The sequence below is a fragment of the Pseudorasbora parva genome, chromosome 14 (assembly GCF_024679245.1).
Source record: "Pseudorasbora parva isolate DD20220531a chromosome 14, ASM2467924v1, whole genome shotgun sequence".
Classification (NCBI taxonomy): domain Eukaryota; kingdom Metazoa; phylum Chordata; class Actinopteri; order Cypriniformes; family Gobionidae; genus Pseudorasbora; species Pseudorasbora parva.
The window spans coordinates 39545404-39561179 of record NC_090185.1 but is presented as its reverse complement, the minus strand read 5'-3'; the positions used below and the strand labels follow the sequence as shown (position 1 = coordinate 39561179).

The following is a 15776-nucleotide window of genomic DNA, read 5'->3' as shown; positions in this document are numbered from 1 at the left end:
GAAATTACAGAAGTAATTACACGCAGGCATTTTTTAAAATTTAAGTACAATGTAAAAACATGTATGTACACAATAAGTGCATCGTATCAAATTATTAATTACAATGTTAGTACATAGTAGTAAAGGCCACCTAATATAAAGTGGGTCCAAACATACGAACAAACCTAAAACAGACAGAACAAAAATGTATAAAACAAATCTAAAACAAAAAGAAATCCGAAACAGACAAAACTAAAATATACATCGAACAAACATAAAACTGAAACAGACCAAAAAACAGCAATTAAATCTAACAGACAAACAAAAATCTAAAACAGACAAGACAAAAATAAACAATAATTAAACATACCTAAAATCAGACAAACAAACAGAAATCTGAAACAGACAGACTAACAGATAACTAAACTGTTGCCTATTTGTGGAAAGTTCCTGGATCATAGGATAAGGTTCACCTTGTGAATGACGCCAAGACTTGCTGTTGCTGTGAATTTGGCCCAATTAGTTGCTCTCGCCAGCCACTCCAAATTCTCTCTGCAAAATAAAAAGGTGACAATTGTCATCTCTGTTGTCTTGTCATTGACATCAAGAGGCCAAACTTCGATCAGTGTATGTGCTTTACCGTAGAAACTGGTCACTCGTTGTTCCCGTGTGCATGAATGAGTTTGCTATGACCGTCGCCGTGTGACACACCGAATTTCGCACCGCATCCTGAAACGAATCAGGAATAAAACTATAGTTAGCTTGGAAGTATAGCAACTTCTGGGAATTGACTCATGCTAAAAATCATTCCAGCTGCCGTCATTCGAGTCTTAAATCGGTTCACCTTTGTGTTTTTGAGTATCATCAGGTCTGTGTTGTTGTTTCGTATGAGGAACTGAAGGTGCAGCTCAATGGCCATTTCACCACTTAGTATTTTGATCATTTTCGAGTTCTGGTCTTTTGGCTCGTCCTTCTATTATGAATACATAAAATAACAGGCACGTTTTATACAAGCGTAATATCTGATGAGTTAGAAGACCTGAAGTGAAGACTCACCACATCCACAGCCTTTCCAGCCGGAGAGCTTCCAGCTTTGTCTTCGGTCTCCATTGCGTCACTGAAATAAGCACATATTCCTTATATCTTCTGTCAACTTTATTGTGGAAAATACAGCACATTTCTAACTTTTTAATTAAAAATCATGAGAAAAGGAATCCAGGAACCCTTTCAGATATTTCAGTAGATACATATCAAAATTTCAATATATTCGGCAACAAATAGACCCGTCACGATAAATTTAGCTGGACGATAAATTGGCCAATAAATGATTGCGATAAACGATAATATTGTCGTTCTGAGACCATTTTCATCTAAAATAATGATAATGGCATAATAATGCAGGTACACCTTTTCAAAGATCAATTAACTTTTATTTCTGAAGACTATTTAACACTGAAAACATTTTAAATATCCACAATAACAACCAAAAACAATAAAGGCAATGGACTCTCAGTCTGTTTAGAAAAAATGCACTTGAATAAATGCCAAAAACAATACATAAAATGAATTAAAACTGCAACGGATGATTTCTGTTTTAGGAGCATATTAGGGGCGGCACGGTTCACAAAACCCACGGTTCGGCTCGTATCACGGTTTTACGGTCACGGTTTTCGGTTCTGTATGGTTGTTGGTGTTTTTTCTTTTAAAATCGCTAACACGCTAGAAATTTACTTTAGCATATGATATGTAGCTTAATTATCCACAATTTAGGATACAGTATTAAAAAAATTGTTAATCATGTAATCATGCACAATCTGAACTTGACCATCTCTGAAGAACTCTAGGTGAGATTTTGATACAGCGAGAGAGAAGACATTGATGACAAGCTTTTCACCTATTTGCCAAAAAAAGAGATTGTGTATCGCTATCTCTACAGGAACTCATGTTCCTTTTTTAGCACAGAAAGATTGAACTGAAGAATTAACTTGCATTTATCAAACTGCCAACTTCAGTTTAGCTTTAAGCCTTGTTTATACTCGACACGAGATCCCATTTCGCTTGGCGGTGTGTACTTCAAATTTTGTAACTTTACACGCGGCTCCGCAACCGAAGAGCCATGAGTTCCAGATGAATCTGGCCGAGCATGACGTCTCATCACCTCCCCAAACGGACGAGACGCTCGAAATTATCGATAATTAGGGCTGTGCGATATTGAAGAAAAATGCGATATGCAATATCTTGTTAAATAATGTGATATTCAATATGCAATACAATATTGCTATTAGTGTGTAAAACCTATTTTTCACATATGGACTACTTTGATGACTCTAATTAACCCACTGTTATTACACGGCTCTGTGAAATACTTGATTCTGATTGGTCAATCGCGCATTCCAGCGGTATGTTATTTCCAGATAACACCCGCTCATCCGGGTACTACGAGTTATCGTGACCGGCACTACTTCTGTGCTTAACGCTGGCGCCATCTTGTGGCTTAAACATCCGTGGGTTACAATGGAAGACTTCAAGGCAGGTTTCCTTTATAATGTTTTTAATATGGATATTTTTCTTACACAAACGCATCGCTTCGAATCAGAAGGCTCTATTAACCCATCGGAGTCGTGTGGAGCACGTTATTTGACGGACAGCTGCATTTTTTATGGACTTCAAACATAACTACAACTACTGCTGGGATTAACGTTAGCCTGGACTTTTTAAATCTAACTCTGATTGTATTTGTCTGACAGAAGAATGTCATATACACCTATAATGACTTGAGGGTGAGTAAATCATAGGCTTGGTTTCATTTTTGGGTGAACTAACCCTTTCAGCATTCATTTTCAACATTGAGCAGCAATAGATAAAGGCTTAAAGCTAATAAGTAAGAGCTAATAAAATATTTAATCTCGAGATAATATTTTGTGTCTAATAATTATTTATCTGAGACTAGTAGCCGTGTAATAAGCGGGATAATGTCCACCCAGCCGGTTGTTATCGCAGAATAAACTCCTTCAGAGTGACGCTCCGCTTCGCGTCGGGGTCCTGATCACTCTGTCGGGGTTTATTCTGCGATAACAACCGGCTGGGTGGACATTATCCCTTACATATCACATATGGACTACTTTGATGATGTTTTTATTCCCTTTCCGGACATGGACAGTATAGTGTGCATACACTTGCATACGCTCTCGGTCTTACAGTGTGGAACGACATTAGGGAGAGTCATTAATGACATACATTTCATTTTAGGCTGGACTAACCCTTTAAAATCATTCAGATTTCGTATTCCGTTGCGATATACATATTGCGATGTGTAAATTTGTGATACTTCGATATATTGCACAGCCCTAAAGCATGAACACGGAAATGATCACGGCCGGAAAAATTATAGAGCAAATTTTTTTTATAGTGCGATTAATTGATTTATTGACTATTGCAACAGGCCTAGCAACACATCTATGATTTTGCTTCAGTATTCATTATTGGCATGGAGCAGGTAAGCTGAATCTCCCACCTGTCTTTCTCCGGGGTGGGCAGCGTGCCCGTGTTGGTGGAGCCGGGCACAGACGGGATGGGCGTGCCTACAGTCCGCAGGTTCTGAATGACCGAGGACAGGAACTGCTGGCTGGCGCTCTCATACAGGTCAAAGCAGATCTGATAGGCCATCAGGAGGTTGTCCTCCTTCACCAGCTTCTCCAAAATATCACTCACAGCTTGAGGGTCGTCCAGGAAAATCAGACACTATGATGAAAAAGAAAGATGTTAGAGAGGAACCTCTGAAGGCACAATGAAGCTGAAGTGCGCTCGGGACAGGTCACCTGGCAGACGTTAATGAAGTCAGGCTTCTCCAGGTTCATGTACAGCTTGACGAGAACTCGGAGAACTTCGTTACGAAACTTCTTGTTCTGCATGAGGGACATGCAGATCTTCAGGCTGTAGGCCAGCAAGCCACCAATGTCATTCTGCAGAAAAAACAAAACACATGGACACTTACACTGAGGTCATGGCATCACATCCACAAGCTCATTAGCATATGACCACCCACATTTATTTTGAAATACTTGTTTGTTTTAAATTCATATATTGTCCACAAATGTGGTGCATCAAACAAACAGGGAAAGCATTATGACAATACTAGTTTAGTTCAGGTTGTAAAATGTCACATGGTGGAACTTTTGCAAATGTTATACTTCTAAATTAATAATCGATTAAATTTGGGGAAGAGCTTTACCTTTTATATGCCCCAATATCTTAAGACCTTGGAATTAATGATTAAGATGTGTACACTTGGTCAGCAAGTTATTACAAAAAACAACTGACATTACAATATTTCATTTTTTATGTGATCTATATTGAAAAAAATACAAGATTTTACTTTTTTCCAGACGACTTGAACAGCTATTTTTGGAAAAAATAAATAATTTTGTAAAAATATTAATTATAATAATATCAAAAATCTGAAAAATTACTTTCTGCTTTGAAGACTTGCCTACAAGGCATACTCCTTTTAGGGCTGAACGAGGGAAAGCTTCACTGTTTTATTATTATTATTTTACTGGAATAATTTTTTAAACTATTTTAGTCGTTCTACCACAAAATGTTTCTTTTGGTGGAAATTACTTTTTCTAACAATTTCTAAATAAAACAATTCAAAGTAAATTCTACACCTACACCTTTTCTCTAGCATTTATTTGATTAAATTCCACTTGAGCTTTCATAGCCCACTGTTTTTGACCAATTTAATATGCCAAAAATAATTACTACAATGAATTTACTGCGATTATGAAATAAACATATTAAAATAAAAAATATATGGCAATACTATTGTACTTAAAAAAAATATATATATATGCAACGTTATTACTGTAAAACCTTTTAACATATATTTTAACCCTTAAATGCATACCTGGGGTTGTTAGCGACCCGAGACCTCATTCACTACCCTGCTCCTCATTCTTTTTTTAAAGTTAGACATCAACCTTCTTAGTATTCCTCAATCAATCCATTTTAAACAATAAAACAAGAAAAAAAATAATAGAATTATAATTGAATGCCTGTTTTTTCACTAGTTTTTGTCAAAATTGTATAGGGTCGCTAACAACCCGAGGTGTGTAGGATTGTACGTAGATTTTTTTTGCACAATGATAAATTAATCTATAATGGTGAAATAGGGCGCAATTCACCTTTATTCCCCAAGGTGGCAATGTCTGATACGCAAAGATGAAGTGACGTTTCACTCATAGTTACCTCTGACAGAAAACGAAACGATAATTATAATCTGCAAAACTTGAAATGGCTCAGTGATTTACAGCAGAGAGCAAGTACTAAACACAATCATATATTAGTGTCACTGTCTCTTGATCATGGATCTGGTGAAGAAGCTGTCAGTGATCAAAATATTGAGTTTGAAGACGTTGAAAATGAGTTTGGAGAATATGCTGGAGATCGTGAATATGAGGCAGACACCGAATGTACTGGTAAACGAACTCTGACGAGGACAGATGATGATGGTATTAAACATCTGCTCAAACTGAATCCTTCCAAGCTCCAAAAGGGAACGAAATAGGTTTTATTTTATTCTTCTGTAAGTGTTACTCTAACACCAGGAGTTTTATATATTATCACGACAGGTAGAGGTCCATCCATGTTAAATATAGATCCGGGTCGCTAACGACCCGAATATGTAAGAATGTTTGGCGAAACAGTCATGCATTTAAGGGTTCATCTACATTTTTTTCTTTATTTTCATATGGTAACCTTTTATTTCGATGTATGCATTTATTTTGACGGGTTGCACTACTGATTTCAGAGAGAAGCTCGGCACAGTGTTCATTTACACACGTGCATCTTCACTCTGAAACTGCAAGCGTACACATTTATTTAATTAAATTGCATCCTGTGCAACATGACAATTTTATTTTAATATATCATACACTCTTAAACTGCAAACTTCCATCTTAATCTCAACGACACTACGAACCAGCAATATTAATATTAAGCTTCTACAGATAAATCACATACAGACTCCAGGATGGTTTTCTCGAAGATGTCGAGGCGTCGGGTCTCGAGTGCGATGCCGATGGCTTGTTTGTACTTATGATCCCCGAGGCAGCGCTGGAACATCTTGTTGACGATTCCCTCCAGACGAGGGTCGATGATCTTCTTCTCCTCGTCCTCCGGCAGCTCGGCATTCTCAACACGCAGCTTGGTGTAATGATCGATACACTTGGCTGATGGGCGAAACAACATATATATAGACACACACTGTTTGATCAAGAGTACAGTAATATTGTGAATTGACCCTTCACTAAGCCCCGCCTTCTTTAGTTCCTGTTGCTACACCTGTCAAGCTTTGTGCCTGGCACGTCTAATACAGTATGCATGCGCTGGTGTCAGACATTTCCAAGGAGATAATTAGTCATTTTTGGCGAACAGGTGAAATATCTGAGAGAACAAGACATGAGGGACTGCAGTATGCGTTCGTGGGATATCTCCGCGACATACTATGCAACCGATTAGAGAATATTTTCATTAAAGTGACTAAAGCCTATAGTCCCAGCACAATCAGCAGCCGATTCATACGCATGTTAATGCACAGCAGTGTAAGTGAAATTAGATAATTATCAATTATAAATTAAACAGCTTATCAATAAATCTTATGGAATAAACACAAGACATTAAGTTAGCCTGAACACTGTGCAGTGATTCTCCCTCTTATATTTAACGCGGTAGGCTACTGCTCACAGGTCGTGTGTCTAATTTACGCCTTGGACCTGGCACTAGCCAGAGATACTGACCTGAGCCATCCATCAAACACCCCACAGTTACTGAAATACAGCCTTATAACAGAAAGTCACTCTCTCAAACATGATAGGTTGATTAATTTTATAAACACAGCCATTGCAACAAATCTTATGATGGTCTTAATTTGCACAATTTGTCTAAACAAACTACGATACAAAAGTAATTAATAAAGCGACAAGCCAGTCCTTTTTACAGTCTATATAATACATCATATGTAATAATTTGGATCAGTTTTTTTTAGCACAAACGAAGCACAAACGATTGAGACTATTTGGGGTGAATTTGGAGCAGGTCGGGGGGCTGGTGACGTCATCGTCAATAATTTAAATTCCAATATTTTAAAAACGAAAGCAGCACAAACGAGAATTTTACCGGCACAAACGAAGCACAAAAGATTGAGACTATTTGGGGTGAATTTGGAGCTTGTGGGAGAGTGAGTGACCTCAGAATGACCTATAAATGTTTTTTTAATATGTTAAAAACCAAAGCAGCACAAACGAAATTTTTTACGGCACAAACCAGAACAAACAGAGCACAAACGATTGAGACTATTTTGCCGAAGTTTTGCGTTGGGTGGGGGGCCAACTTCACGCAGGTCATTTAATGCTCCAAAAACGGCGGATCCGTGTGGACGAAACGCTGATATGATTCAAATTTTTTACGTATAAAGCTAAACGCGTCTCTGTGTGGATGAGGCCTCACTTTATCTGGACAAACTTATTACCATCAGACAGGTTAAAGCCTCCAGCTTCAATATTTGAACACTGTTTGTGATAAAACTGGGTTGCAGTGATATTAATTTCTTAATTAATATCAGGAATGCAAAATAATCTATCTGTATTCCGTAATACAAAATATTTTGAATACCAATGTAATTAAATAAAGTGCTCGGTGAAGAATGAACCCATTCTACACATGAAATATGTAGCGAATAAACACTGACTATAGCATACGTTTTTGTGTCATTTCCATGCGATTTCTGCTATTTTTATATCAATAACGGATGTTTACATTATAAATGCATCCTAATAACAGCAAAGCAACCGTATGGTGTTCTGCAGTGGTCAAAAATGATTACAAACAGTGAATTTTGAAGTGATATATTGTTGAAAACTTGATTCGGACAGCTGTTACATCAACACGACCTTGCGTTTGTCAAAAGCAGTCGGTAACTCGGCCGGGGATTTTTCCGCGGGTGGTGAGAGACGGACGGCAATAAAATAACTGACCAGTCCCTGTAACTTAGATGATGGCAATACCTTCCGACCCCACGAGAAACAGTTACCGTCCGAATAGCTTCAGCCAACTCCATCACCACTAACGAAGCGATCTGGAAAATCAAACTTTTCCTGAATTTACCCTGTTGGAGGGCCACAACATCATGGCCACCAACAAACCCCAGCAAAGACTGTTATTGCTCCGGCTTTAACTTCTGGATATCCGGCAGCGGTGCCACAATGCAATTAATGGTTTAGTTCGCATCTTTCTCCGCCGCCATTACTGAACTACATCTCAAACTAGCGCTCGACATCAACATCATCGTTCTCAGACACTCCCTCTGTTCGCTGACTGGACCGGTAAAAATTTGTTCGGAGAAAACCTAAGACTACACAGCAGTCCCAGACGTAGTACTGAAGGAAAATGAAAATTGAGCGGAAGTATGTAGGAAGTAGGGCTGCCCCCAAATAGTCGACTAAACGTTAGTCGATATGAAGAGGGCTTGGTCGAATACATTTTCTTTAGGTGGTTAGTCGGAAAAAAAAAATCATGCAATCAGGGGCTGTGCAGTCACGCCCGTTTCACACATACTCCGTCTGCAGTGCGTGTCTGGTGCATATTTTCCGTAGCCATGTTAACGGGTTACAGCTTTCAAACTGCACGCGGATGTGGTCCTGCAGCAGTGCGACGATCGTTTTCGTACCGAGTCCATTTTGTGATGCTGTTTTTGAATAGCCTATTGTAAGTTTCTAATTTAAAATGTTTGTGATTTTTGGCTATAACCTATGTTTAAATGTTTTGCCACTTGTGTGAGCTAAATCTAAAGTATAGGCTATATAAATATGAATAAATGAATTTAATAAAATGTTGTTTAAATGAAGGCTAGTATACGTTATCCTGACTTCTATGAAAGAGTAAACAAAGAGAATTGCAATTCTGACGAGCCATGTTCAGTAACAACTTTTGGATTTTAAAGAAAAAATCATTAATAAATGCTATTTGTGGTGTGCAACAACGGATCAGTTGCGGACTACAAACGCAGCATATGTGAAAGCACAACAGGGCGTGCGGATCCTGTACCGCATACGCAACGCAACACGCACTGCACACGCACTGCAGACGGAGTATGACATGACATCAAAGCAACGATCGGTCAACGAGACCTCGCCTCACGGTATACCAAAGCGCACTCGTGGGAGAGGTTTTTGGCTGATGCTAATAATTATGTCAGGAAAAAAGTCCAAAGTGTGGGATCATTTTGAAAAGTCAAAGGACGACCCTAAAAAGGCTGTTTGCAAACTCTGCAGGCAAACATTTGCCGATCACGCGTCAACATCGAACATCGTTTTTATAAAATGCAGAAGTTGTTTTTTATTCTGTAAGAAAAATTAGTCTGATGTTTGCAACTTGTTGTTTCAGTTCAAGACTCATCCGTCATCTTAATGGCAGTTTGCGGCTTTGCTCTGATATTTTTGATCTGTATTAATGTTATTTAAATTATTTGTATTATTAATGTGTGGCAAGGGGGGCGTGGTTCAGCGAGGTCTGCAGCGGGAGAGAGAGCCGCGGGACGAGCGGTAAGTGAGTGGGTAGGACGCAGATTAATAACACCTGTCTCTTGTTCTAGTAATGAGCGCGGAGAGGGTATAAGACATCGGTGGAACCAGAGACCAGGGAGAGAGAGAGACGGACGGTTGATGCACAAACCCCAGAGACTGAGAAACCGGAACCCGGAAGTGCCGACCCGGAAGTGATCGTTGTTATATTGAGAGAGAGAAACTATACACTACTGAGTGTGTTTTGACAGTGAATGAGAATAAATAAAGAAAGCATCAACCGTCCAGCCGACCCCCGTGTCCTCTTCCTTCCTCATATTATCGAACTTTGTTACATAATGTTATTTAAATTATTTGTTCTGCATTTTGTCTTAAATATAGTGGTTCTAAACAATTTATTCAAACACTTGTTGGCTGTTGATTTGTTTGCCGCCTTCTTTTTTTTTATTCTAAGTTTTGGCGTGGTGCGATGTGCATTTATTAAATTGTTCGTTTTTGTTAATTTTCCTTTTGAACAATATAAAAAGTATATAAATTTTCCACTGTATTTTTATACCAAACAGCGTTTTAGCTACAGTACTTGTTTTGAACTAGGCCTAAGTTATAATACGTTTATTTAATTTATTTTAAAGAACGAGTTTATTTTATTAAAAAAAAAAAATGTGGACATGTAACTGTTACAGTTTGCATTTTTGATAATAAATTATTAAAATGCACAGGCAGTCTGATTGCTGTTTTTAATGTTATTTTTAGCCTATAACGTTCCGGCCACTGATTTTTGTGTCCTTAAGCGCTGTATACTTTAAACACTTTACTATTCTGTTTTAAGCACTTCATTTTTATTTTGAACGCACTAATATCATGCTTTAGCATTTTCTGTCATAAGGAAGTGTTAAACTTCAACTTGGACTATACCTTTCCTTGTATATACGCAAAATGTTATATAATAATATCATAAATGAAGGATTATTCGACTAATTGCTAAAATGCAGGAGTGTTAGTCCACTAGGAATATCTTTAGTCGGGGGCAGCCCTAGTAGGAAGGCAGAGCCAGGCTAGGTCTAAAGTGACATTTTGGGTGAAAGTGTAATTTTAATAATTTAAACTGTGTTTTGTAGCTTAATGCTAACTGTAGCTCTAACGCCCCTGTTGGACCAGGAGCTTTATATATTTCATGATCTATTTTGTTACAATAATTCCAAGAATATGCTTTTAGTTAGTTTGTTTTCAGATAATATGTGGATTACTGTAGTGTGGTTTTAATGCACCCTCGCTGTATAAAAGCATTAATTTCTTTAAAACATCTGGTCACTTACCAATAATGGTCTCCACATACTCGGAGTCGTCCGTGACGTTGAAGAGATCTCCAGCACCCAGCGCGTAGTTTAAAGACTCGTCAAACGCACCGAGGTGGTAGAAGACTTTAGACGCCACCAGTGCAGCAAACTCTCTGCTCCGAAACGTCTCATCCTCATACAGGACCTCGCTGACAGAGACCAAACACACTTCATTAGCATAAAAACACTCACTAATGTCTACAGTTACAGACACTCCACTCCAAACCTGTGTGGTCTTTTCCCCAATGAACACAAAAGAAGAAAATTAAACTAAATACAAGTATTTAATACATACATAAAATAAATAAATGCAAGTATTTAATTATTAATATAATAATAATAACAGTATTTAATACATACATAAAATAAATAAATACAAGTATTTAATTATTAATATAATAATAACTATTTCAATTATTCAAAAATAAAGAAATGTTAAAAGAAATATTACTATTGCAAAAATACTATTGTAGTGTAAAAATAATAATAATAATAATAATTACACAACAAAAGGAAAATTACAATAATTTATTTTTCTTGAATTTATGCACACGGGTCATACTTTTAGATTCAAATTATAAAAATAAATAAATCCAATACTATTGCAATAATATTAATTTAATGTAAAATATTATTAGCATTTTAATTATTTTATAATTTAAATGACAATCAATAAAGAAATATTGCAATAGGTCCTATTTCACAGAAAAATAAAAAGCTTCCATTTAATTACTAATATAATAATAATTATTATATTTAAAAATACTAATCGCAGTGTAAAATACAAAATTAGTGTTTCATTATTAATTGTATTATTGTATAAAAGTATTATTGTTGATATTTTACACAACAGTAACATAAAAAATAAAAAAAATCTTTATTTATGCAATTCACATGGGTCATACTTTTCAGGTTAGAAAATACAGAATGTGTTTCCCTGTTTATCATGCTACTTACATTTTGTCAACCGACTCTGAAATCTCAGCCCAAAAGTCATTGACGATTGAGTTTAGTTTGTGTAGAGCGAACTCCTTAAAAAGAAGAAGAATATGGTCAATAACTATGTAGATCCATGTAATAAGCAGCATGTGTTTGTCTGAGCACATGTGTACCTTGAGCTGTGGCTCATCTTCATCCAGGAGGGAAATGATACCAGCTACAAAACAGCAAAGAGTCCATCAGTACAGATCAATCAGATTACAGCTTTCCTGTCAGTCATATCAGTCTGCCTTTCCATCATCAATCTGTGTTATACGGCGCCTCACACTCAGACATGACAGATCTCATCAAGAACAACCTCACACACACACTCTTATCTATACAGTCAAAACAACTCAGTCATAATTAGAGACAAAAAGTCAAAATGTGATGTATTTAGCCATAATTGTGAGACAAAAAGACGAAATATGGTATATTTAGCCATAATTGTAAGACAAAAAGTCAAAATATGATACACTCAGTCATAATTGAGACAAAAATCAAAATGTGCTCAGCCATAATTATGAGAAAGTCAAAATATGACATATTTAGCCATAATTGTGTAGCCTAGAAATCTAGACGCACCCTAGCGGCAGCAAATTTAATCTGCCCGCGAGTGTCGTCTAGCAACTCTCAATACCATTCTGAGCTGTGTTCCTCAGAATCTGGACGGGCCAATCACATCATGTATAGAGTCGGTGGGCGGGGTCATAATGACGACGGCCCAGTTGCATTTGCGTGCTTCTAGTAAACACAGAAAGTGGCGAACGGCGGCGATCTTTCAAATCAGCTCTGCCCGCGACTCTGGAAGACTTTTTACTTTTAGAGTTTTTACTTTTAGACTTTTTAGACTATTTACATTCGTGTTAGACACAACCGACTGTGCTTATGTGAATACTCACTAAAGACGGACATTTTTACATAATTCTGTGTATTTGACTGTTTAAGGAAACTTAATGTGTAATGTGCGAGCTCTACGTTACAGGAGTGTGTGTGTCGTATGAGCTCATATCTCCTGTAACTGTTATTACGAAATGCTATAAAATCTCTTGCGTGTTCAAATGATTTCCGTTCTCCATCCCGAGACGAGCGTGAAATGTTGAGTCGGATTATGCAGATTGCTTTAGTGTAGTGCGATGTCTTTTGAAACCAGAAGCAATTTGCTAGTTTTGAGAGATTTTTGCTGCAATTATTTCTCACAAGAAAGTTTTCAAATGACTGATTTGATGTGATAAGCTTTGCTGATTAATTTACTAATAAACATTTGTGGTAATTTCCCACTTTATAAACTCAAAACTTGCATGATTGTTCTCATTCGCGTGCAATATACCCGCGCTAATATCAGACCGTGTGTTATCGATTTAATATCGGTACTTCGGTATTAGATTGTGGTACCGTACCGAAGCCAAAATTGTGGTATCGAGCCATCCCTATTCCAGACCAAACATCTTGATGTGGGTCTGGCTTGTCAGGCTAATAATTGTGAGACAGAACGTCGAAATATGATATATTCAGTCATTATTAAAAGATGAAAAAGTCAAAATATGATGTACTCAGCCATAATTATTAGGGGGTGTAAGAAAATATCGATACACGCGAATATCGCAATATTTTGTTTGGCGATACTGTATCGATTCTCAAAAACACTGTATCGATATTTATTTATTTATTTATATCCAAGATTCGTGGCTTTGTGTTCCAATTAAACCACAGACTGTATAACACCCAACCGCTAGATGGCAGTGTGTTATCTCAGAACGTACGTTATCTGACGCGGAGCCAGAGAAGCACAAGGTGAAAGTGTGTACATTAGCATTAGTAAACCTCTCAAGACGATAGCATTATTCCGCTCCCGCGGTTTACAGAGCTGAAGTGTGGACTCATTTTGGCTTCAGCTACAAAAAAGCCACTAAGGAAATCAACAAGAGTCATTTTGTTCGCAAAATAGGCCAAGTTAAAATCCAGTACTCGGGAAACATTGAATCTGAGAGCTCGCTTAACATCCAGACGTCATCCGCGTTGCTGAGAAGCGTTTTGATAGAATATATCCAGCACATTTCACTCTCAGTAACAAAATCCAAAACAGCAGAACGAAAGCATCTGATCATAGCGATGTGGATATGATGACCAGCTCTGCTTGAAATGGCACTTTAATAGACTGCGTTAAAGAAAACACCTTTACAGTATTAAATATAAAACAAACTGTCATTCAGTCATGGAATGAATGAACTATGCACTTTCTGTTGCTAAATAGTTTGGAAATGAAAAACTGCTTTACTGTGAACCTTTAAAACATGTAGAATAAAGAATCCTGCAGTCACTTTACTGCACAAAATAGTGATTAGCGATATAAATGATACTGTATTAATTAAATAAAACAGTTACTTGTAGGGCTGGACGATATGGCCAAAATTTATATCACGATATATTTCTTAATTTCGGTCGATACGATATAATTTCGATATCGATATGAATTATATAAAAGCTTTAGAAAAACTACTAAGAACTGCCACAAAGGATTTCTGTACCTACAAACTTCTGAAAAATGTATTTGCCAAGTCTATGAAATCTCCTCCTATAAAACTATATAATATTTTAGAAATAAAAACGGTACAAATAAATTAATGTTCACCTTTTATTTGCATTTAGCCTTTATACTAACAAGAAATGTGAAATCAACATCAAATAAACATAAGACTCACTTCGCAGACGCAGTTTATTTAGCATTTTCTTTTAAGTTTTAAATTTCAGTGAAGAACGATTCATAGCGCTATATTCTCCTTTTATGCAAAACTATAGACCTTTATTTACTGATGCACAAAAAATAAATAAAAGAAGACTCAATTCAGTGGCCTATTTGTGCTGTTTGAGATGAGTGCACGCTGCTTTTTGGCAAGGCTTTAAACACGAGCAAATGATACATTTTCGTGAAGCCTGACTGTCTTTCACAAGCTTTGAAAGGTAATTTAAACGAGAATGAACGCATTGGTGTTAATACATGACATTGTGTGCAAATGTGGAAAGTATTAAAACAAATGTGCCACTTGCCTCTTACACAAATAGTCTACATGGATTATTTTTAACGCTTGGCATCGTATTGTTAGACATTAGATTGATGCATCTATGTCGATGTATTGTCTTAAGCCCTATTCGCACGGGATTAGTATTATCTGGTGATCTGTAATAATTGCAGAGAAAGTCTGTGATCTTAATCCCGTGCGAATCGGCCATGTCTGTCATTTGTAAAGTAAAAATTCCCCCGCAAATGACTGACCATATTTCGCCGAACACAGAGGTCCTGTGATAATAGTAGTCCCGTGTGAATCGACATCTCTGTGATTTGGCCAGGATTAGGCGGATTGTATATAATTTTTGCAAGCTTTTTTTCTTCCTGTGAGCATTTCTATTTTTATCTTTCACGAAGAATAAAGTCTGCATTCATAATGCGCACCGTTATGAATCCCAGTGCAGCCGCGCCCACGCGGATTATACTTTCACTTTAGAATGAGTATCAATTTGAGAGTAATCTGATTGGATGGTGTGTTTAATATTAACATCAATAGCCTACTGTTCTTAATGAAAAACAGAACAGGACAGTACAGTACAATGACAAGCTTGTTTAAATAGGCGCTTTTGCATTTGAAACTGAATCTTCCGTCGTATATTGTGAGCTTCTCACTCGTGATAAATTAAATCTGACTCCTGCCGCTGGTCTGAGCTCAGTTCATGGCGTCTGTTCGCTAACTGAACGAAATTATGTTTATTTATTAGGCTACTGTAAAATAATCAAAACGATATCGATGCTTGTTTATGATTTCATACAGATATCTATAAAGTCTATCATATCCGGGAGAAGTCAGTCAATTCAAGTAAAATCACAGGCTTGCTTATCCCGTGCGAATGC

General features: G+C 37.1%; 1 protein-coding gene across 1 annotated transcript in view; it reads right to left on the bottom strand.

Moving 5' to 3' along the window:
- psmd1 (proteasome 26S subunit, non-ATPase 1) overlaps positions 1-15776 on the bottom strand; it is a 69282-nt gene that overhangs the window by 52178 nt on the left and 1328 nt on the right. The window contains exons 2-11 of the mRNA XM_067416393.1: positions 12007-12050; positions 11852-11925; positions 10874-11043; positions 6001-6209; positions 3798-3941; positions 3494-3720; positions 1036-1096; positions 824-952; positions 620-708; positions 453-531 (exon numbers count right to left, since the gene is read on the bottom strand). Coding sequence (XP_067272494.1) covers positions 453-531; positions 620-708; positions 824-952; positions 1036-1096; positions 3494-3720; positions 3798-3941; positions 6001-6209; positions 10874-11043; positions 11852-11925; positions 12007-12050 — 1226 coding nt within the window. The remainder of the gene's footprint in view (positions 1-452; positions 532-619; positions 709-823; positions 953-1035; positions 1097-3493; positions 3721-3797; positions 3942-6000; positions 6210-10873; positions 11044-11851; positions 11926-12006; positions 12051-15776) is intronic.